The sequence below is a fragment of the Carassius auratus genome, unplaced genomic scaffold (assembly GCF_003368295.1).
Source record: "Carassius auratus strain Wakin unplaced genomic scaffold, ASM336829v1 scaf_tig00216140, whole genome shotgun sequence".
Lineage (NCBI taxonomy): Eukaryota > Metazoa > Chordata > Actinopteri > Cypriniformes > Cyprinidae > Carassius > Carassius auratus.
The window spans coordinates 26954-51171 of NW_020528431.1; the positions used below are offsets into that span (position 1 = coordinate 26954).

The 24218-nt window shown below is 37.3% G+C and overlaps 1 protein-coding gene across 1 annotated transcript; it reads right to left on the reverse strand.

The window, feature by feature from the left end:
* Positions 1 to 1250: 1250 nt before the first annotated feature.
* Positions 1251 to 23740, reverse strand: LOC113097201 (protein-methionine sulfoxide oxidase mical3a-like). The gene is made up of 15 exons (XM_026262421.1): positions 23724 to 23740; positions 22561 to 22623; positions 21375 to 21453; positions 20929 to 21042; positions 20652 to 20734; positions 18660 to 20535; positions 18163 to 18257; positions 17008 to 17058; positions 15962 to 16069; positions 15742 to 15835; positions 14763 to 14813; positions 14048 to 14098; positions 4709 to 4808; positions 3031 to 3104; positions 1251 to 2951 (listed from the first exon to the last, which is right to left on the reverse strand). Exons 2-15 carry the CDS (start codon positions 22597 to 22599, stop codon positions 2767 to 2769), a joined length of 3000 nt encoding a protein of 999 aa, XP_026118206.1. The 5' UTR covers positions 22600 to 22623; positions 23724 to 23740; the 3' UTR covers positions 1251 to 2766.
* Positions 23741 to 24218: the final 478 nt, after the last annotated feature.

Consider the following 24218-nt stretch of genomic DNA (forward strand, 5'->3'; position numbering starts at 1 on the left):
CCTGGTGGCGTCTGGCGTTAACTTATCACGTAACGGCGCTTATTTAACGCCTGGCGGCGTTATGAAAACGGCGTTTTAAAATGAATACGGCGTTGAAAAGCACGCGTATTCTGACCCATTTGGCTTTCCATAGGATCACCCTGATGAATCATTTGGATCGGTTCACAAAAATGGAGTTGGTGCGAGCTGATCTCGAGTAAATGTGCTCGCTTTTCGAACACGTCCGGCGTCATCCAAGATAGATAATGAAAAAAGGTTCTGAAATAGTCGAAATGGGACACATAAAATTACAACAAACACAACTTAACAATAAAACTTAGTCGAAGATGTGGTACTGGACCATTTTAGCGCATAATATTCCAAAATATCAAGAAAGGTGATAAAATAATTCAGCGAATCATTTTACTAGAACCGTTCTTTGAACTGTGTAAAGTTGAAATGAACTGCTCAAGGGAACCGATTCGAGAAATGAGTCAAACTTCCCCCCGCCATTATGAATGCACAGGGTTGTTAAAACTGGAAATCGAAAGTTGGTTTTTGTGCTGCATAAGAATTTTTTAACGTTCCCTACTTCCAAAGGTCAAGATTTTTTACAGCAGTTTCCCTCTTATATGCATTTTATCGTTGTGAATTTTTAAGTCTGAAAAGATTTGCTTGATTTTGTAAAGATTTGAATAGCGAATTTCCCTTTCCTCAAGCAAACACCAGTAACGTTACTTGCAAAGGTGCAAATGAACAGTGGCAAGAGGTATGTTTTAGGTTAAAATGTATATATACACTGTATGTTCCTGTGTCTCAAGTGGTAGAGCATTGCGTTCCCAGGGAACACAGGTTAGGTAAAAAAAATGTTAGCCTGAATGCACTAAGTGTATGTGTGTGTGTGTGTGTGTGTGTGTGTGTAAATATATATATATATATATATATATGTATATATGTGTGTATGTATGTATGTATGTATACACACAGGCAAACATTTAAATGCTTCATGGTAGATATGAAAAATAATAATAAAAGCCACAATTACAATTACCTATGCAAATACACACACACACACACACACATATATATGTATTAAAATATTCATATGCAGATATCACAATCTTAATGGGTTAAATCTTGAAAGCTTACCAACATTGCAAAAAAAGCACATCAAGGTAGAATACATCTGAATAAAGTTGGCACATTAAGTTGAAGTTTATTCGCAAAAAAATAAAATAAAAGTGTGAAAAAACAACTTTCAAGCACTGTAGTCATTTGTAACTGCATTGTTTTATTGCCTCTGCATACATCCAATACCCAATATGCAAATTAGCAACATGAAGCTTTTTCAAGAGCCAACAACATTTTTAAAAATTAGGATTCATTTACTTTACATATAATACATTTTTTTCACATGTTAATAAATACCATAAAATCTGTCAAACATTTTAGTCTAAATAACTCTTTGACCATGTGTATGTTTTCATTCACAGTTATCTGTACTTAAAAACAACAACAAAAAAATCTGTGCCCATCTATACAGCATAACGGTGACTAAAATGAAATGTACACTTAGGAAAAAGGCATGTTCATTTGCAATATTGATGTTACGAGCATGACAACGTGCTCCCGCTGTTAATCAGCACCGGTGTCTGTCGACAGTGCTGGAACGATTTCTCGTGGTATAAAACTTTATAAAGACAATTATAAATAACACACTCTGCAAACATAAGAAAACTCTGTGGATGTGTAAAGCTGTTGCATGAGAAGTTAAAAAAAGGCATGTTGCTCCAAGCCTGGAGAAAGTGGAATACAACACCAAACCTTGGTGGAAGATAATTAAATGTGAAAATGGGCACCAATTCTTCATCTGCTCTGATACCAAATAAAGTCAGAAAAGCAGTGGGTGCCTTAACTGTTCATAAATCCAATTACCAACCAATAAATGCACCAACGCACTGGATTGTACATCAATGCATATTGTGTGTAGATAGATATTCTTATGAATTATCTGCATTGAGGAAGTTTACATACTAATATATACTCCACTGCTTTATGTAAACTATAATACAAGTATCAGATATTCATGGATTATAAATGATTGTAAACTGATTTTAGGATATATGTGTGGCAATGCCGCTCGAGACAAATGGAAACCAACATCAGTGAAGTGCGTAATATTGAGATCGTTGCGTTCCCTGCAAACACCAGTATCTCTAATATCAGGTGGCTACTGACAGATTTGAAAATTGTGCAATTGTTGATGCTACAAACACAACGTGTCGGTCGCTGAGGATGTCTGTGACAATTACAGAAGTCTACCACATGCTTATCTGTGAACCACACCTAAAGACTTCATTCATCTGTTTCATGGAGGTCTGTTGCTTATACGTTTATCCAAAAACCTTTAGTCCATGAAAACGTAACCGGTGATTAAACCAGACGTTGTCTGAAAAACAAGACTGGCTTTTTGTAAGATCATTAGTCTCAGACTTCCTCAACATCAGCAGGATTGATATGTCCCTTTTCAAAACCAAAAAAAAAAAAAAAAAACTCATTCTGAATGAGAGAGCGTCTTGCACAAAACCAATGCCTTGGCTGGCGAGAGAAACGCCCTGAGTCGTGCCAGAAGAACTCGTAAACATCATCATCGTGCTCATGAGTGGATTTGTAAACGTTCTTGATGCCCAATTAAACAAGGGGGAAGATGGACTGGTTCTTTCTGCATTTTTTTACACTCCCTGCAGTGAAACTGGGAACGTCTGGCAGTCAGAAGCGTTTGTTATGCTAAGCCCAGTTGAGGCTGAATCCCTTAGAGAGCATCACCGCCTCCAGGTCCTTATCCTCTTCTTTCTCCTGGAGTCTCTGCTCCTCCAACAGGGCCACCAGCGAATCTCTTTGCTCGACTACCTCCAACATTTCATTAAGAATCCGTTTCTCCTCTGCAAGTTCCTTCTCGGTCTTCAGATGGTCTGCAGAGAGTGAAAAATTGAATGTATCACTTTTTTTGGTTTAATATTATGATCAGGCCTATACTGGAGTACAAAGTACCATCTACTGCCATGCGTTCTCGGAGCTCCTGCTGCAGTCGACTCTGTCTGTCCTCCAACTCCAGCTCACGAGCACTGCAGAGAGGAAGGAAGAAGTAGAATTGAATGGAAGAAGGGAACAAATGTCTATTAAACTACAGAGATCTTTGATGTTCAAAGATATTGGATTCCTTGATGAAACATGGAAATTAAGGAACCATCTGCCATTAAAGCCCAGAGATGTTTGGTTTATGCTTAACAGTCCAGACAAACACGAGGGTCTGGATGAGCAGATGTACTTTTAAGCCATGTACTTTGAGAAGAACTAAAGCAAACGTTAAAAGCACTGTTGGATCTTCTTTTATTTGGTTGATCAGTTTTATTTTTAAACTTCTTGCACTGTTATTAAAATTATATTTAATAATTACATACTATTTAATAATTACATACTACTTGCAAATTCTGTCTAATAATTATATTCATATTAAGGTAGCCTCATTACCTTAAAATGTACATTGTAAAAATGGATATTCATTTTGAGATTTGCTAAAGATTAAATTTTAAAGTCTTATAAAGTTATAAGTGCATTTAATATTAACTCTTAAGTGAGCACTTCTACATTCTGGAAAATCTAAATGTAAAAACAAGCACATGTAATTACATATCCAATACTGTCAGACTGAACGAAGAGTGAAGAGTTGATGACAAATGTGATGCAGCTCAGATCTGCAAAACTGTTAATATCTCCCTATGGAAATTCCACAAACATGGTTTTTCTTTTCTTGATGAAAAACACTTTGTAATTTGGGTTTTGTTGATGAAACTGTCCTTTCGCCTGAACGTATGGCCATTTGGTGCTCATCTTTGAGTCACAGTTGATTACATCTGTGGCACAGTCACTATGTAATTGCATCTCATATCCACACCATGTAAACAGAACAAAACAGATTTAAATAAATGCATCTGGTATAATACTTCAGCACCATCTTGTTGCCTACGGCGAATCTGCCTTTTACAGACCATCAGTTCTCGTTTAGAAAGACTAAGCATTTGTTCCTTTTGTCGAATAAAAACATCCAGACAACTTCAGACAATATACTAGTTTGTTAATATTACATTTGAGTTTTTTTATTTATAAATGAATGAAAATGAATAAATAAACAAAAAATAATTAAGATTCACATGCATTAAAAAATGCTAATTCTTAATTTTTAACTTAAAGGTTTTGGCTTATTTAATACTCTTAAAAAAGAAAATCATAAAATGTCAGAAAATTAATACAAATGTAAAACACCCTATTGCTAAAAACATCAAGCTGGTTCAGCAGATATTTTTTCCCACTTTTGGCTGTTGTTTTGGAGAACAGTGTAAATCTGTTGATTTTATATATATATATATATATATATATATATATATATAGAGAGAGAGAGAGAGAGAAAGAGAGAGAGAGAGAGAGAGAAAGAGAGAGAGAGAGAGAGAGAGAGAGAGAGAGAGATTTTTTTTTTATTCTCTGAGAAACATTAACATACAAGAATATGGGTTTCTTTTTAATGAATAAATAAATAAAGCTATGATTTATTTTTAGAGCTTGAAAAAAGTTATGTGAATAGAAATGTTGACAGAATATAAAATTAAGTTAAAATTAAGAGTATTGAGCCATGGGAAATGGCCAATGAATCCTAAATTGGGTGTTTACTCACAATATCATCAGCTCCGATTCATAGCGCACCAAGGCATTCTTCTCCTGGACCAGTTTAAACCATTCCTGCATCAGCTTTGGATCGTCCTTTTTACCCATTCCTGCAAGAAGCAAAATGTAGAAGCATGAGGAACCTGGCAGTTAACCACTCGCTGACACAGACACCCACACAGCAAATGCGATGACAGCCAAGCCAGGATGTCTTTATCAGGACAAGAGTAGGGTGGGAATGTGGAAGACCGTGATGAGGTCGAGCCTGTCGGGTTCACAGAGGATGGCGTGGAGGTACGGCTTCTGATTGGACAGCATATCATGATCAATGCTGATCAGACTGGACTTCTGAGGCATTTGGTCTTTTTCAAGGCAGTGGATATTGCTTCAAACTTTGAAACCCTTTTTTGTAGGACTACGTCTATTAATTATGAAAGCTACCCAATGTCACAGGTATATGTCAAAAAGTGTGAACATCTAAGCTTGGTTTTACCTTTGTGGGTCCATAGTTTGCTCCAAGGAGGTTTACTCCACAAATTAAGTTACCCAACTGTATACCATTTTAGCCCAATGGCATGGCAATAATTACGGCCTATCATAAAGAAATGTTCCCGTTTCTGAAGAAGTCAACAGCCGACTGTATTGGTGGCAAAGTGTTAGAAATAATTTGTACTCCATTATTATTATTTACAAATAATATACATATATAAATAAGTATAAATAACACATGTGACAGTTCAAAGGATTATTATTTTAAATAAACACTTTTATTCACCTAGTATATTTTAAATTGATCATAGAGTTATTTTTTTTCTATTTCAAATAAATGCTGTTAATTTTTGAATTTATTAAACATTAATTTTGCTTTACAAAAATAGAATAAAATACATTATATATATGATTATTATAAATACAAACCTACATTTTAAATATACAGTTATACTAATATATATATATATATATATATATATATATATATATATATATATATATATATATATATATATATATATATATATATATATATATATATATATATATATATATATATATATATATATGGCTAAATAACAAAGACCGATACAATTATATTATATATATTTTTTTAGATATTATAATTACACAAATAATTGCAACAATACTTTTTATTAAATTAGCAAAATGTTAGATTTTTTTCCTCATATATCATAATATTACATTCTACACAGAAATAATTAGTATCACACTGGCTTTATAATGGCTTTAAACTTGCACTGAACCTGGAACATTCCTTTAAAAAGAGCTATGGGTTAAACTTGTGACTCAATTTTCTTCATCTGCAGTGCAGTTAGACATTCCTCTAACATACTGCATGAGATAAAAAGCCTCATGGCATGTGCTGAAGTCCATGATCAATGCAGAACACTGTCAACCGGCTGTATGTGGGAACAACTGTACATGTCAGCCCATGCTAGTACAGTCCCAGAGATCTATAAAAATCCCATCCTTACACTCACATACATAAACACACTAGTGAAGCCAAGCACTGAGATGAGCTATCACACGGCAAACCTGGATGCAGCATGACGTACTTATAGCTGACGGAGAGCAACACAAAAGGGAAAAAGACAGTACACACATAAATCGAAACGGCTGTGCTCGCGGTTGCTGGCCTTGACTGTTTTAAACACACAGAGGCAAAGTAGAGGTCCTCAGACACAAAAACAGTGAGAGACGGGGACAACGGAGGACAGGGAGGCTAAACTTATCCAGAGGGACGCACTGTGAGTGGCCTCCCCCACACTCAGCCCCATGCTTTTCCCAAGAGGAACAGAGAAAGAAGAACCACAGTTAGAACAGTCGTAGAACAGCCACGCTAACCTCGTGCCAAAAGAGCAGTTTTATACAGGCAGAGTTACACACACCAGATCACAAACTGACAAAAACACAATGTTGCCAAACTCTTGCGCTACAGCATGTACAGTCAACATGAAATGTAAAAAGCTTACTAATTTATTGTGATATTTCAACCAGAAATTTACTGAGAACAGTATATATGTAATAATATCAGAATATATATAAAACACAAATTTATAAAATAAAATGTCAGTCAGTTCTAATTAAGTTCGTGTTGACTTCAAATTTGAATGTAATGGTAAGACAAAGACATAAAAATGACTACCAAGTTTGGAGACCTCACTTTCCTATTGTGTTCCCCTTACACATGCTATCCTTCATAACAAATTATCAGAGTTATGGAAGCATATGAACACACAGTGAATATATAATCTATGGATTACCACAATACAGCTCTGTAAAGGTGCTGTGAGGTTGGGACAGTTTTAGAACTTGGTTTGAGCTGATGACAATCATGCTGTTAATTAAATTCACACTTACAGTCAGCAGAGCAGTTTCCCCCAAAATAGACACTAATGATCTGTGTCATCATATTACTGCAGGTCTGCTCTAATGTACTAATTAAAACTGCATATATGCTCATCCTCTTTAGAAAGTTTTAAGTGTATATAAAATAAAAGTAGAAACTTGATCAATTAGGGAACCTAAATATGGGCCTAACTTAAGCTGCTACTGCTGAGGGCTGGGCGATATACCAAACATTTACCACATATTCGATTTTTTGTTGGTGATATAGAATTTTAATAACATCTAATCTCAAAAATTCTTCCAAATTAATTTTCAAATTTCCTGATTCATTAGTCAATTTGGGGCAGATGTTCATGAAAATCCTTGCATGGGACACTACATGTTTAAAAATGTAATAAATATTATTCCTGATTATTACAATGAATTATTTCCTTAGATATGAATGATTTTAATTATAAATGACACTAAATAATAATGACTTTGTGATACCAAATAAATAAAAAAAAACTGAAAATAAATTATATCAAATATATTTATAAATTAAAAAACACATCAAAAGTAAAAAAAAAAAAATATATATATATATATATAATAATAATAATAATTATATATATATATATAATAATAATAATAATAATTATATATATATATATATATATATATATATATATATATATATATATATATATATATATATATATATATATATACAGTATTGTTCAAAATAATAGCAGTACAATGTGACTAACCGGAATAATCAAGGTTTTTCGTATATTTTTTTATTGCTACGTGGCAAACAAGTTACCAGTAGGTTCAGTAGATTCTCAGAAAACAAATGAGACCCAGCATTCATGATATGCACGCTCTTAAGGCTGTGCAATTGGGCAATTAGTTGAATTAGTTGAAAGGGGTGTGTTCAAAAAAATAGCAGTGTGGCATTCAATCAGAGGTCATCAATTTTGTGAAGAAACAGGTGTGAATCAGGTGGCCCCTATGAAGCCAACACTTGTTGAACATGCATTTGAAAGCTGAGGAAAATGGGTCGTTCAAGACATTGTTCAGAAGAACAGCGTACTTTGATTAAAAAGTTGATTAGAGAGGGGAAAACCTATAAAGAGGTGCAAAAAATGATAGGCTGTTCAGCTAAAATGATCTCCAATGCCTTAAAATGGAGAGCAAAACCAGAGAGACGTGGAAGAAAACGGAAGACAACCATCAAAATGGATAGAAGAATAACCAGAATGGCAAAGGCTCAGCCAATGATCACCTCCAGGATGATCAAAGACAGTCTGGAGTTACCTGTAAGTACTGTGACAGTTAGAAGACGTCTGTGTGAAGCTAATCTATTTTCAAGAATCCCCCGCAAAGTCCCTCTGTTAAAAAAAAGGCATGTGCAGAAGAGGTTACAATTTGCCAAAGAACACATCAACTGGCCTAAAGAGAAATGGAGGAACATTTTGTGGACTGATGAGAGTAAAATTGTTCTTTTTGGGTCCAAGGGCCACAGGCAGTTTGTGAGACGACCCCCAAACTCTGAATTCAAGCCACAGTACACAGTGAAGACAGTGAAGCATGGAGGTGCAAGCATCATGATATGGGCATGTTTCTCCTACTATGGTGTTGGGCCTATTTATCGCATACCAGGGATCATGGATCAGTTTGCATATGTTAAAATACTTGAAGAGGTCATGTTGCCCTATGCTGAAGAGAACATGCCCTTGAAATGGTTGTTTCAACAAGACAATGACCCAAAACACACTAGTAAACGGGCAAAGTCTTGGTTCCAAACCAACAAAATTAATGTTATGGAGTGGCCAGCCCAATCTCCAGACCTTAATCCAATTGAGAACTTGTGGGGTGATATCAAAAATGCTGTTTCTGAAGCAAAACCAAGAAATGTGAATGAATTGTGGAATGTTGTTAAAGAATCATGGAGTGGAATAACAGCTGAGAGGTGCCACAAGTTGGTTGACTCCATGCCACACAGATGTCAAGCAGTTTTAAAAAACTGTGGTCATACAACTAAATATTAGTTTAGTGATTCACAGGATTGCTAAATCCCAGAAAAAAAAAAAATGTTTGTACAAAATAGTTTTGAGATTGTACAGTCAAAGGTAGACACTGCTATTTTTTTGAACACACCCCTTTCAACTAATTGCCCAATTGCACAGCCTTAAGAGCGTGCATATCATGAATGCTGGGTCTTGTTTGTTTTCTGACAATCTACTGAACCTACTGGTAACTTGTTTGCCACGTAGCAATAAAAAATATACTAAAAACCTTGATTATTCTGGTTAGTCACATTGTACTGCTATTATTTTGAACAATACTGTATATATACACACAGTATTGTTCAAAATAATAGCAGTACAATGTGACTAACCAGAATAATCAAGGTTTTTAGTATATTTTTTATTGCTACGTGGCAAACAAGTTACCAGTAGGTTCAGTAGATTCTCAGAAAACAAATGAGACCCAGCATTCATGATATGCACGCTCTTAAGGCTGTGCAATTGGGCAATTAGTTGAAAGGGGTGTGTTCAAAAAAATAGCAGTGTCTACCTTTGACTGTACAAACTCAAAACTATTTTGTACAAACATTTTTTTTTTTCTGGGATTTAGCAATCCTGTGAATCACTAAACTAATATTTAGTTGTATGACCACAGTTTTTTAAAACTGCTTGACATCTGTGTGGCATGGAGTCAACCAACTTGTGGCACCTCTCAGCTGTTATTCCACTCCATGATTCTTTAACAACATTCCACAATTCATTCACATTTCTTGGTTTTGCTTCAGAAACAGCATTTTTGATATCACCCCACAAGTTCTCAATTGGATTAAGGTCTGGAGATTGGGCTGGCCACTCCATAACATTAATTTTGTTGGTTTGGAACCAAGACTTTGCCCGTTTACTAGTGTGTTTTGGGTCATTGTCTTGTTGAAACAACCATTTCAAGGGCATGTCCTCTTCAGCATAGGACAACATGACCTCTTCAAGTATTTTAACAAATGCAAACTGATCCATGATCCCTGGTATGCGATAAATAGGCCCAACACCATAGTAGGAGAAACATGCCCATATCATGATGCTTGCACCTCCATGCTTCACTGTCTTCACTGTGTACTGTGGCTTGAATTCAGAGTTTGGGGGTCGTCTCACAAACTGCCTGTGGCCCTTGGACCCAAAAAGAACAATTTTACTCTCATCAGTCCACAAAATGTTCCTCCATTTCTCTTTAGGCCAGTTGATGTGTTCTTTGGCAAATTGTAACCTCTTCTGCACATGCCTTTATTTTAACAGAGGGACTTTGCGGGGGATTCTTGAAAATAGATTAGCTTCACACAGACGTCTTCTAACTGTCACAGTACTTACAGGTAACTCCAGACTGTCTTTGATCATCCTGGAGGTGATCATTGGCTGATCCTTTGCCATTCTGGTTATTCTTCTATCCATTTTGATGGTTGTCTTCCGTTTTCTTCCACGTCTCTCTGGTTTTGCTCTCCATTTTAAGGCATTGGAGATCATTTTAGCTGAACAGCCTATCATTTTTTGCACCTCTTTATAGGTTTTCCCCTCTCTAATCAACTTTTTAATAAAAGTACGCTGTTCTTCTGAACAATGTCTTGAACGACCCATTTTCCTCAGCTTTCAAATGCATGTTCAACAAGTGTTGGCTTCATCCTTAAATAGGGGCCACCTGATTCACACCTGTTTCTTCACAAAATTGATGACCTCAGTGATTGAATGCCACACTGCTATTTTTTTGAACACACCCCTTTCAACTAATTCAACTAATTGCCCAATTGCACAGCCTTAAGAGCGTGCATATCATGAATGCTGGGTCTCATTTGTTTTCTGAGAATCTACTGAACCCACTGGTAACTTGTTTGCCACGTAGCAATAAAAAAATATACGAAAAACCTTGATTATTCTGGTTAGTCACATTGTACTGCTATTATTTTGAACAATACTGTATATATATATATATATATATATATATATATATATATATATATATATATATATATATATATGATAACATTTCACAACAGGAGCATCAATTGACTCATGGAATCGAATATTGGCAAAAGACTGAGAAATATCGTCCAGCCAGCCAGTTGTTCGCCTGCTCCAAATTTCTATTTGTACATCAGAAGCACTGACGCAATCTGCTGGGGGAAATCCACTAAGCCTGGACACACATGGGCAGGGGAGAGGACTTTGTAGTTGAAGGGCAAAGGCTGTACTCCAGTGGTCAAAGTAATGCCGCTGGCCATGTTTTTATGGTAACAGCTTGCCGGCGGAAAACATGACGGGGTTTACGTTACCTTCAGGGGCACAGCAGGGGCAGAGGTACAGGGCTCTTCGGCGAGGGGTCCCGACATAGGGCTCAACTTCCACAACACAGGAAAGTTATGAGAGAGAGAGAAAGAGAGAGCGCAATAGCAGATAGAGAGAGAGTGAGCAGAGCGTTGGAGGTGACCAGAAGGATGAAATCAAGAAAGAGGAGAGAAAGAAAGAGATGTGGAAGAGAAATAAAAGTGAGGAGCGAAATCAAAAAGAGAACGAACTATCGGGAGAAACTGAAAGCAGCAGTGTGATGTGACATGTTGGGAGGAAATGACACAGGACAGAGCGCAAACATGAATGAACTGAGAAAGAGACGTGAAATATCATGCTACTCTTTGAACTTTTCCTTCTGTGCACTACTGAGGGCAAATAAGTGGCAACTCAAGAGCAAACCTAATGCCTTCACAGGCTACATCAAAGAAGTACAGTATGTAACTGCAGCTCTCCTAAAAGCTAAGGCTGAATTATTATATCATCTTTGGGGATATTCCTGGGAGCAAAATATATTTCTCAATCCTCTCACTACGTCTGATGTGGAAATAAGCAATCTATACGGCGGGTGTCAATTCAGCCACAAGAAGAAAAAGAGCTCTAGACAAAAAATGCATCATATGAACGTTAGAAGAATGATTGGCACCAGAGTAAATGATTTTGCCAGTGATGCATGGGAGCAAATTAAAAGCCAGATCCTTGTACAATGTTTTATGCTCTGCAAAGCTAGGGATGACGGAATGGTCTTTAAAATGCTGAAACAATTAGATGTCGGGCAATTCACAACAAGGGGCTATCACAGAGGAGTTTGTTAACGCAACCCTCGAATGCTCAAATTCGACATTGTTTGCATTCAGAAGTGGCTGAAACTAATCAGCACTAATGTAACAGTCTTATGTGAAGATTGGTTTAGTTTCCTATTTTATCCAAGTGAGCACTAGTCTGACCCTATCAAAAAAAGCAAAAAGCAAATAGACATTAAAAGGGGTATTTCATTCAAAGGATTTGTTTCAATCTAATATGCACTGAGTACTCATCTCATTTCACTGGCTCATCCTCTGCAGTTATGGGAAGAATTGGTAACAACTTATCCATGAAAAGCAACAAGCTCACATTCTTATGTGGACATGCATGGAAACGACCCACGGGAAACAAGCCATAAACAAATGCAGACCAATGCAAAGTTACAGAGAAAGCAACAAAATCTTTCTAGGTGTTTTTTTTTTTTATATATGACGACCAAGTTTTCCCGCTATGCTTGAGTTTGAGCTAGAATTACAAGAAATCCACCAACTGTTAGCAGGTCCACCACCAACTAGGTTGTGATGAAAAAACTCGCTTTTACAGGAAAATCAGTCCAAGCAAACAGCACACATATTAGCCATTTAATCTATGTGTATAAACATTTACAAAAATGAAAGAAAATGTAGCCACAAGAAGCAATTATGGGGTTGCAGCATTAAAACACCAAACAGAAGTCTTATCAACTTTTTTTCAAACTTATCAACTTATCAAATTTTGCTTGCTTTAGGATTTCATATGCTGTTTCCATCAAAATCTTCATATAATTTACCAGAACATTTAAACATGTGAATATGTTGTACTTACCTGGGTTTTCTAATTAAACAATTGTTGATATATACTCTTAGCATGTGTAAAGACCCAAAAACAAATGCCTAAAATAACCCTTATTACCCTGCAACATCTTGTTGCATTGAAAAAGATTCAGAAGGTGGTTTAAACAATGCCTCAATGTCCTTTAAAAACAATAGGGTAATTTATACACCATCACAAACAGCGCTCCACGCTATCTCCTGTCTGCGTGGGTGATCTTGGCATGGCTTGCCTGTAACTTCACAGTGTGATCAACAAAACACCACAAGACAACACAGTCATTCAAACAAGCACTCAACAGATCCACAGCATGAGATATAAGGTTAGGGAACACAGTGAAGACGAGCCACACATGATTAGATCAATCGCAATCAGAAATGATGCACTGAACACTGGGATCTCTCGGGGTCTCTATGCAACTGAGCAGGTATGGGAGGAAAACATGAAAGCTAAAGTGCTGGCGGGTAAAGCAGACAGCCATAGGCAGCTACAGAAGGCTAGAGGGGAGGGGCTTAATCAGGATTGCAAGCTAGCTACATTTGATTAAGCATTTTGGATTTCAGATGCTGCTATATACTAATGGCACATTTTTACTTTGCAAACTTTGATTAAAACTAAAAACAAGCAAATCTAATGCCAGAGCCATTTGCAAGCGACCAATTTTTGGTTAAAAGAATACATAATAAATGTTTGGTTTGATTTTTAAATAGTTTATAAAAATGATACAATCGTTAAAACTGAAACATGTATGTATGTATATATATATATATATATATATATATATATATATATATATATATATATATATGTGTGTGTGTGTGTGTGTGTGTGTGTGTGTGTGTGTGTGTGTGTGTGTGTGTGTGTGTGTGTTTGTGTGTGTATATATATTGTATATATTAAGTGAATTAACATTAAATTTTGCAGGGCAAAATGACAGTATTTAGGCAGAGGGAAGACTCAGTAAGTACAGGGGGAAAAAAGGGCGTCAGATGTTAGTCCATTTCAAGCAACAGATTTGAAATACATACCGCCCAGATGCAAATCCAGGATCTCACTGTAATTAGACTCTCCCCAATAGTCTATAATAAGGATATATTAGAAACATGTTACTGCACACACAGGCACAGCCAGTAGCTTCAAGTGATGCATATGTTGCACACAAACACACACGCTCACACAGTAAGGTATGCTGAATACACATCACATTTGTTATTCGGCATGTAAACACATGTAGTTACTTGCATTTATATTGCATGTCCTGTAATGGTAGATGAGCACATAGATTTGTTGCATTGCTGTGTTCCGCCACAAGGAAAAAACAAATACGTTTTTCTATCTTTAATTACACACCCTTCTACCTATTTATCTAGAATCTATCTAAAACTCTTGTTATTCAGTGTATATCAGGCATTTTAACTCAAAATATTACAGATAATCTGTGCAGTTTGTGAATACATGATATACTAAAGAACAAAAAACAAGAATATAGCATTTAACAGACGACTTACAACGTTAGGATCCACAAAACAGAATGATATAGATTAAAAACTGAAGAAACAGCCTATTTATCATTTATAGTGGCTCACATCCAGTGAGGCAGCATGCAAATCTATGTTTGGCATGACCGGACTGACGGGGCATGCAGTTGAGACACACATGAGGAGAGACCAGGATGTTCGGCTTGAGAATGGCATGATACGCAGAGATGACTACAACAACTACTGAAGTTATGACCATGGATACCTGAGCGCCTCTTACGCTGTTTTGGACTAACACTAGTACCTTTATACAACCCTTAGAGAGAGTAAAGAATAAAAAGAGATTAAGAAACACTAGATAAAGACGTGATGGAGGGGAGAGAGGAGGCAAAATTCATCATTTTTCTTCTACTGCCTATAATTACCTTACTGCTAGAGAATCACAAATCACAAATCCATACATTTTAATTTGTTAGAGCTACGGCTACTTGATTTTGCATCCAATAATGGAAAGGATTGGAGTAATTCTTTCAGCTGTTACTGTAGTACATATCAAAAGGAAAATCCAAATTTGTGATAGCTTGTCATGTGCAATTAAATGCAGAAAACACATGAAATATAATAAGAACGGCCATTTAATTATATTTCAGAGATTTCAGATATACAGCCAATCGTATGTATTGAGATTCACTTGCAGCTCAACTGGAAAGCTCAAAAAGCAAGTTTGACCTAAATAGTTTAGAGCTGAGCATAACTAGAAAAAAAAGATATCCACTACAAAAAAAAATAAATAAAAGTCTATGAATTTCAAGTTTTTTATAATTGTCATTGTCTATTCCAGGCCTGGAAATCACAATTCCGTGACATTTCCAGGTTTTCTATAACCATATGAATGTAATGCAAATGTTATGTCTATGTTGAGCCTGGTGTCACAAATTTAGTGATTAAATAAAACCTTCTTGCAAGGTTTGTATATGAAAAAAAGGCATAACACTACTATGCATCAGAATACTTAGTATACCTAGTTAATCATAAGGCAAATATTGCAAAAACATAATTTTAAGCTTGCACTGTAGTTTGAAGCTTGAATTTAGAAACAACAGCAAGCAGCGCTCTGACCTAAAGACCAAAGTATTACTACAAAGAAAAGCATGACATATGAAGATCTGCTCCAAGGCTTTAACCCTTCAGCAGCACATCTGAGGAAACATTCAGATTGAAGTGAGACTTAAAGAGAGAAATACCTGCTTCCCCTCGCAACGCCTTTTCCACAGCCACACCTCTCTCCTCTAACTGCCGCTGTTTCTCTTCCACCTGCTCCAGCTGCCTCTGAATGATCTGAGCAATCAAAAAGCAGCTTCTTGTTCATTTTGGAATTTTACACTCTTTTCTTCTGCATAGCGATGGCTGAAATTCAACTTTCTGACAACCTCATGGAAAAAAAAGTCATTAGTATGCTTTCACCTGGGCTCTGTGGAGTCTCTTGAGCTCCTCTTGCTTGGCCTGCCTCCGTGCAGCTTTCTGTACTCTTCTTGTTAACTTGGCATTGAGTTCCTCCTCCGTGTATGTTTTCTGCAATAGGAAATTAAAAATCAGATCCAGTGCTCCTGTAACCAGTGTCCAGGTCAGTTATAGATGGATCCTTGCCTGGCATCTCATAGATGTCTAAAGCAAGGATTTTGTGGAATAGAAGACTACAGCGGAGTCTAAAACAGAGCCTAATGTCAAAGCTAGGAACTGCCACAACATACTAAATACTTCTGACTGACAATTCTAAAGCACCTCTAGATGCGATTTTAGCATTAGAATAAAGTCACAGAAATCAAACATAACTTTTTTTATCACAATAATGGTACTGTTTATGTATTTTTGCTGGAAATTCAACAAATAATAAAAAACACTTATATTAAAGAAACCAATTATAAAAAACAAGCATATTAAGTACACCATAAAAAAAAAAACAAAAAAAAAAAAACAATTGTACTACACCTGACATAAGAACAAAAAGACTCAAAACAATAAGAACAAAAAAGACTCAAAACAATACAAACAAAAAAGACTTAACTCAAACTTTAAATCTGCAGACCATGACAATAGATAGATAGATAGATAGATAGATAGATAGATAGATAGATTTCTTTGTGTATTTCATTGGTATATTGCACAGTCAATAAATTGTAACAAAGTGTAAGACAGACATAGACTGAAAAATAATTGACTGGAGTTTCTTCAAGAAAGTTTAGTAGAAGCTATGAAACAAGAAAAACGAGTTGGTACACAGTATAGAAAACAGTATGCAGGTAAATAGCCAGAAAGCCTTTTAAGAACGTTTTGTGATACAGTTACATCCTCCAACAGAAAGGGGGCGCTTTAGCCTTCGCCATGCTGCAGAAAATGGTTAGTAAAACAAAGCAAACATTGACCAACAATAACAGACGGGGGTTAGGCATGACGGTGTGATATGGCAAGCGTAAAACGGGTAGACCAATGGGAATGAATGAACACACTACCTTTGTGGCATACGATCTCTTGAACGCCAGTGCATGAGGTACATAAACAGACTTAGAAAAATAAATTAAACAAACAAAACAAAAATTATGTGATTAGATGGGTTAATGTACAGTTAAACAAAATCAGGATTCTATGACAACAAACAAAACTACAGTTAACATTTAAGGAGGCTGGGATGAGTGCAAAAGTACAAATTAATGCGACGTGGTTTTGTACAACACAAGTAAACTAAGGGTCCAGAATTAACCCCCGGCAACTAAACTGAATATTTCACAGACAGAATGTGAAATATTCATCACATTAACCAACAAAACTAGTAAGAAATATGTATATATATTTTATCTATGGCCAGAAATTTTCACCCACCAATGGCAAGTGTGGCAAAAAGTTAATTTTGGACCTTTTCAGATGAAATCTAGATTACCTAGAAGATTTGCTAGGGAATACCAAAAAATTAAAAAATACAAATAAATAAATAAAATACCTGTGACCTGTGTCACAACCAAAACTAGGCAAGTTATGAAAGTCAGATGAACACTGCACTCTAAAAGTGCCTACAAATTATATGTTAAATTATTTTTGGTGGACACCAGAATATGATTTTTTTTGTCCTTCTACACATCTAGCCCCAATCTCTCTCTATTCACCTTCAGACAAACACAGCAAGGCTAAAGAAACTTGATTTCTTACAGGTTACGAATGAAATGCAATACAGAAATACAAAATAGAAAAATATTTCTTACATGTGCTTATCTAAAATATTTACTGGTTTGTTGCCATAGTGTTGCAATCATGTTCTGTCTGAAACCAAGTAGCTTCTAACTGCTGTGCAATACATCACTGAAATACCTCCTCCTCTTTTCCTTCTCTTTCTCCACATCCTTCATTTTCACAATCTTTTCTTTGACTCTTCGTTCGTTCTCCCTCTCTTTTGACCTTTCCTTGCCCTTCTTTGTTACTCTTTTTCCTTTTTCCTTTGCCCTGTCCTTATCCTTCTCTTTGGATTTCTCATCTTTTTTCAAATCTGATACCAAGTCAAACAGGTCCATATGACGCTGAGAAGAGTAAAAGATTTCATTAAAATCGGAGACTCTGCAGAGAGAAAACATTTGACTCAAATGAGGAAAAAACAGCCATTTATATTATATACTTACATCACCCTTGGACTTCTGAGAGGATCTTTCCAGTACATCATCACAGGAGAGATCAGAGTCCTCAGAAAAGCTCAGATTTCTCCTCAGACGTAAATCTACATCAGTAAATTAGAGAGAACTTTGCATAAGAAAATCACCAGTTAAAAGAGACTTTGAGAAAACATGTGTAAGTCAAAATATACTCATTAATATTCTGCAAGATTTTAACACAACCCATGAGGGTCTGACGTGAGCCTGAATGAGAACTGGTCGGCATTTTCACTTTTGCTTATTATAGGTACCACAAAATTATCTTAGCAATATATTAACAGTAGAGTCTGCTGGAATCATTTGAGAGTCAAATCATTGAATCTAATGAGAATAAGTGAAGGTTTTGATGCTGTTTTGGAAAGTAGCTGCCTATTTAGGATTTATACTAGATTTTGGAACAGAGCTGGCGTAGACAATGATGAATTCTGACAAAGGGGAGTTGTTCAAATGAAAAAATTCTAGCTGACCTGAGGACCTGTCCAATGGTGATTCTTTCTTCTTCCCAGAGTCTTCAGTTGTAGAGCTGGAGGATGTGCTTGGGCATGACTTGTCATCTTTTTTCTTTTTGTCCTTCTTGTAGCCAGAGAACACTGCCTTCCACAGGGACTTGTGTTTGGGTGGAGTCTCTTCTGTGCCAGAGAGCCTTTCATTTTTGGCTTTCTTTTCTTTTTTGTTCTTGCGCGGAGAAAACAGTGAACTGCGCTTCTTGCTTTTGCCCCCTGTTGAGCTTTCTGAAGATGTGACAGAACTGTCCAAGGTCTTACTGGTCGGTGTGGTGAAGAAACGGTCAGGTGGTGTGTCTGTCTGCTTTTTGGACTCCAAAGCCTTCACTGCAGAGTCCTTGAGTGTGTTTGATTGCTTTTTGCTTTTCCCTGTTGTCTCAGGAACATTCCAGGCTACTTTTGCCACAGCACCCTTGGCAGCATCTGATTCTTTCATCTTCGTAAGCTGCTTGGACATGGCGTCCTTCAGAGCTTGGCTCTTCACAGACTTTTCCCGTGCCCGCATTCGCTCTTCTGCAATCTCCTTGGCTTCAGGAGAAAAACGTTGGGGACCCTTTGCTGTCTGGGAAACTCCACCAGGTATGTTGGGCTTGCCATTTTCCATTGCCAGTGCCAGGTGCAAAGGCGGCTTCTCACGATTGACCTTGCTGGTTGGCGGGGTGTAAAATCTTTCCAGAACACTTGTGTCCGGAGTGTGGTCATCATATGTTTCTTCAACGTCGTCAGCAAATGGTATCTCTTCTACACACTCCACAAAAGACTTTCTCACTTCTTCACGTCGTGGTTTATTCGGTTCCTTAACTCTCATAACAACAGGTGGGTTAGTTCCAGGGTCTGGAACTGGAGCCACAAGTGGTTTTGGTTGAGGAGGACTAACTGGAGTCTTAGGTTTAGGGGGTGTAGTCTCAGGTTTAGGCTCCTCTGTGGCTTCAAGAAGGTTGTCCCAGGACATCTGGGACCTTTTGTTTTGGAGAGAAGCTGGTTCCTCATTAGGTGGAGGTGGTGGGGGACTGGAAGGAGGGGTAAGCATGGTAGAATCAGAGTTGTTGTAGCTGTCACTAGCTACTGTCTGACTTGTAGTCACGCTTCCATTGAGACCCAACCCTGAACTGCTGCTCAAGTCCTTCTTTTCAGAACCACTACTCTTAGGTTCCACCGGAGATATAACCTGACCCTCCAAAGTAATGTTGATCCTGCGTATGACAGAACGGCCTGTGAAAGAAGGCTTATGCTCTTCAGACAAGTCCTCTGGGGTGAACGACTTTGGAGATGGTGATCCAGGCGTTGGAGTTTTCACAATGCTCTTCTCCACTGATGGTTTGCTTCGCTCCAGAGGAGAGAGTCCTAAACTCTTTCTGATCTCTGCACTCTTCAACCAGAACTCCTCAATGAGGTCCGTTTTCTTGACGGGGGTTTCCTCAGGCACTGAATCTTTCAAGGGTTCATTGGTTCTCTTCTCAGAAGCAGGTTTAGCCAAAGGAGTGGAAGTGATAGCTGGGACTGGCTGAGTCCTGACAGGGGAGCTTGTGGAGAGGGGTGAGGGTGGCTCGTTGCAGGGTTGTGACTGAGTACATATCGGAGACAAAGGATTACCTGTTGGAGAGCAGGCACAAGGCTCATGCTGTACAGGAGATTTAAGAGACGTTGTTTCTGGTTGTGGAACAGGTTGGGAGCAGATGGGTGACAGCGCAATAATTTGAGCAGCAGGTGAATAGGGACTTTTAGCATCAGGACTAAGAGGCAAGGGAATGTTTGGTTTGACATCATCAAGTAGATAGGGCTCAGGAAAAAAACGTGCACCAGGAGATTTAACTAGTATTACAGGAGAAACTTCTTTTACCTGTAGAATGAGAAAATTAATGGTAAAATGTTACAGTAAGAAGAGGCTTTTACCATTTTTAAATGCCCAGCATACAAGTCAGACAAAGACATTTAGATCCCAGAGCCCAGTATCACCTCTTCAATGGGTAATGCAGGTTTTTGGATTGGAGACAGCACAACATCCACAATCAATTCCCTTGGATTTGCAGACGTTTTCTCTGCAAGGATAAATAAAACTGGCTCAAATATTGATGGACATTGAAAATCATTAAAGCCTGCATAATTATGAAGCAACTGATGTAATGTGTTCAGAGACGCAAGTTATGCAAGTGCATGAACATTTGCAATCATCAGTCTCAAACAGAAATGGAAAAGGCATGTATTTATTTGATTATGATAAGGTTATGAATACCAGTGTTGGAAACGTGTCCCTGGATCTCTGCTTTGCCATTATCCACTGGAAGCATCACCACTTCATCAATGCAATGTGAGCGAGCTTCAGCCTCTGCATCTGAGGGAATGTCCTCTGTGATATTATAGAATTTTAAAACATACATTTTAAAAAGGAAACATTTTGTCCACATGAATTTAGACAAATGTATAAATAATATAAATTAAATAAATTACAAAAAGAGGAAGTAACACAATCTATTCAAAGACCAATAAAAGTAACTAACTTATGTAAAACAACATTATCTTATGTTTGTCAGTAGGCGACGATCTTTAAATGTCAAGACTGTTAACCTAATTTTATGTAGCAAAGTAGTGAAGGGGTTTTCAATGAATTAAATTCTAACAGTTAACTTCCTAAAGACATAATGATATATCACCATAAAATGGCACATGGATTTGACAAACCTTGATCTATTTTCAGTGCCTGGCTCAAAGTCAGGACTGCCGGCTTCTGCTTCTGGGTCATCATCCTCTTCACAGGGCTCTGGGATCACAGGAGAAGAAAAATAAGATGAATACAATGGTCAAAAGTCTAAAAGAAAAGGGAAAAACTATTAGCTATACTCAGGAATATTAGAAGTCCTTCCACATGCAGAAGGTGTTAGCAAAACAGAACAGACAAGGAATGAAGAATGTGTGCAAAAAAAAAAAAAAACAAGCACAGATTATATCATTCATGTAGCTACAAATGATGGACTTGAGGGAACATTAAAATAAACACACCAATGAGTGCACATGACAAAATGTAGAAATAAACAAACTGTATTAGCAGTTAAAAGCATGCAGGTCCATTTACACACAGTCAAATGAATGGGGCTCAAAACCAGCAAGCTGTTGAGAAGGGGTGAGTAAAGAGTATGAAACGCAATGACACCAAACTGACCATTACAAACATAAATAAAGAGGGAAATTTAGCTGAGAGACCCCCTTCCACACACCAACACATTTTTGCATACATTATGTTATTTGAACTTCAGCTGAAATTATTTGCAAGCTTTGGAATCATTTGCAACCATTTTCAGTCTAATTTTTTTCCTGCACTTCTGTGACATGCCTCAAGGCTGTTGTATTCAAGCGTTTGTGCGTGTCTGCTCTCGGAGCCAAAAAATACTCCGAAATGTTTTAAGTTCATTTTGGTAATGACCTCTCTGTGGCCTTGCGCAGTACAGATATAGTGCCCTTGTAATTATGTCACAACAAGCTCTTTGCATCCTCCACAGATGCACCACATGCATCCTGGGACAAAATGGAATTATACCTAAGTACATTTCATAATTTATACTATTTTCAGAAAGAATATGTCAGATGCAGTGTGTGTTTGGATTAATATGAAGGATCTAAACACACCCTGCATGTCAGATGCAGTGTGTGTTTGGATTAAGCTGAAGGAAAATAGCTATCACACCAGACATGGTCTCGCCACTCCAGCATGCAGTGGGGTCAACTTGTTTTTGCATGTTATGTTTCAACATGCAATCAATGTTCAACAATGATTGCAGTGGTGTTACATGTTCAGTAGTATTGTCATGCACTGATGTGTGTATGTATTAGCACTAATATAATGTGCTGGGACTTGTTTTTCTTTCTCTACCTCCAGACATCGAGTCCAACCAGGCTCTGACAGACTCATGACGCATGGATTTGTGGGAGGGGGCTACAATTAAACCAAATGGAAAATGAGAATGGGGAACAGATACACTGAAATACACGGACACAGCAAAACATAAAAACACTACATTCAAGAATAAATCAAAGAGATCCACAGAAAAAGGGGCATATCCACAATGTTGATAAAGTGAGAAATTAGGACACACAAAATATAGGAGAACAAATAACTCAACCAGTAAAAGGTCAAAACAATGTCACAACAATGACAAAGTGTGATATAGAAAAAAATATTAAAGCAGGATGAAAGATTGCAGAAAGTATGATAAGCAAGCAAAATGATATAGTAGATGAAACCTGATAAATTTACATCAATAAGCAATAACTCATGCAAATCACACATCACACACAAAACCTCCTTTACACCTGGCAACATTCATGGTAGATTGATCCAGCTAAAAGTGAACGGCGAAAAACACTAGGAGGAATTCTGTCTAGAAGTCAGATTCTGAGAATTATTTGTATGCCAAATTTTTAATTCTGTAATATTTTGTCTGAAAAATATGCTATTGGGGATTAGGCATTATGGGATTATAATGTACAAAAATTACAAATAAATTCGTTTTTTAAAGAGTAACTTTAAGTAAGTTGCCACAGCAGATGATGGCAAAGGTAATCAAAAATACTGAAAAGGTGTAGGGCTTCTCTGATCACGATCGCACGCCGATCGTTATGCGCATCTCGTCAGTAAAGCCGGTTCTCTAATCGGTGTAAATTCCATCAGGTGCGTGATTTCACATAGAGCAGCTGTTACTACACGGAACAATTGTTAAATGAAAGCTGCGCAAATCCACGTTCATTTTCAGCGTTTATTTGTGCATCTTCTCAGTTAACAACGGCTCCGTGTAGTAACAGCTGCTCTATGTGAAATCACGCACCTGAACAGAATTTACCGCTGATTAGAGGACCGGCTTACTGACGAGTTGCGCATTAATGATTGGCCGATCGTGATCAGAGCAGCCCTAAAAATGAGCAATGCATATTTAAAATAAGATATCTATAGATGCAAGTTAATACCAGGTTTAAACGGCACATCTACTACCCCATAAAAGCCACAGGCTACAGCATGACTCCTCCACATGGGGTTACCTGTGGAGGAGGTGGGCTGTGTGGCTGGGTGTTGTTCAGCCGAGGGCCTGAGAGCTAAAGGTGAACAGTAAGGGGACCCAACCAGTCCTTCAGCAGGTTTGGATGTCCAGTGGTTGTCCATCTGGAATGTCCAGAGGGTCTACTGGTGTATGGCTTGCTGGATGTGCAGGTTCCTAGCTGCATGGTGGCATTACGGGTAGCCATTAAGGTGACCACAGTCATTTTGTAGGATAAATTGGTGGAGAAATGTATCACGTTTAAAAAGTAAAAAGGGTCCAGGTCCACAAAAAGTTCCCATAGGCAGCAATGTGAGCAGAGAGTGAGATTCCAGCCAGCCATAAATGGTCAGACAGACACATTGAAGAAGACAAAAAGAGAGGAAAGCATTATACTTTAGAATAGACCTGTGCCAAGTTAGTATATACTTAAGAAAAGTAGCATGCATTAGAAAAGGATCCTTCAAATATGACAGCAATTTATTAAAAGCAACAATCA

Bases quoted from the DNA above. Each gene is read 5' to 3' on its own strand.
- LOC113097201 (XM_026262421.1), bottom strand. From the start codon at position 22,599: ATGAGTCTGTCAGAGCCTGGTTGGACTCGATGTCTGGAG. The intron at 21,043-21,374 runs GTTTGTCAAATC...ATAATATCACAG, and splicing joins GGCACTGAAAATAGATCAAG to AGGACATTCCCTCAGATGCA. The intron at 2,952-3,030 runs GTACTTTGTACT...CACTCTCTGCAG, and splicing joins AGAACGCATGGCAGTAGATG to ACCATCTGAAGACCGAGAAG.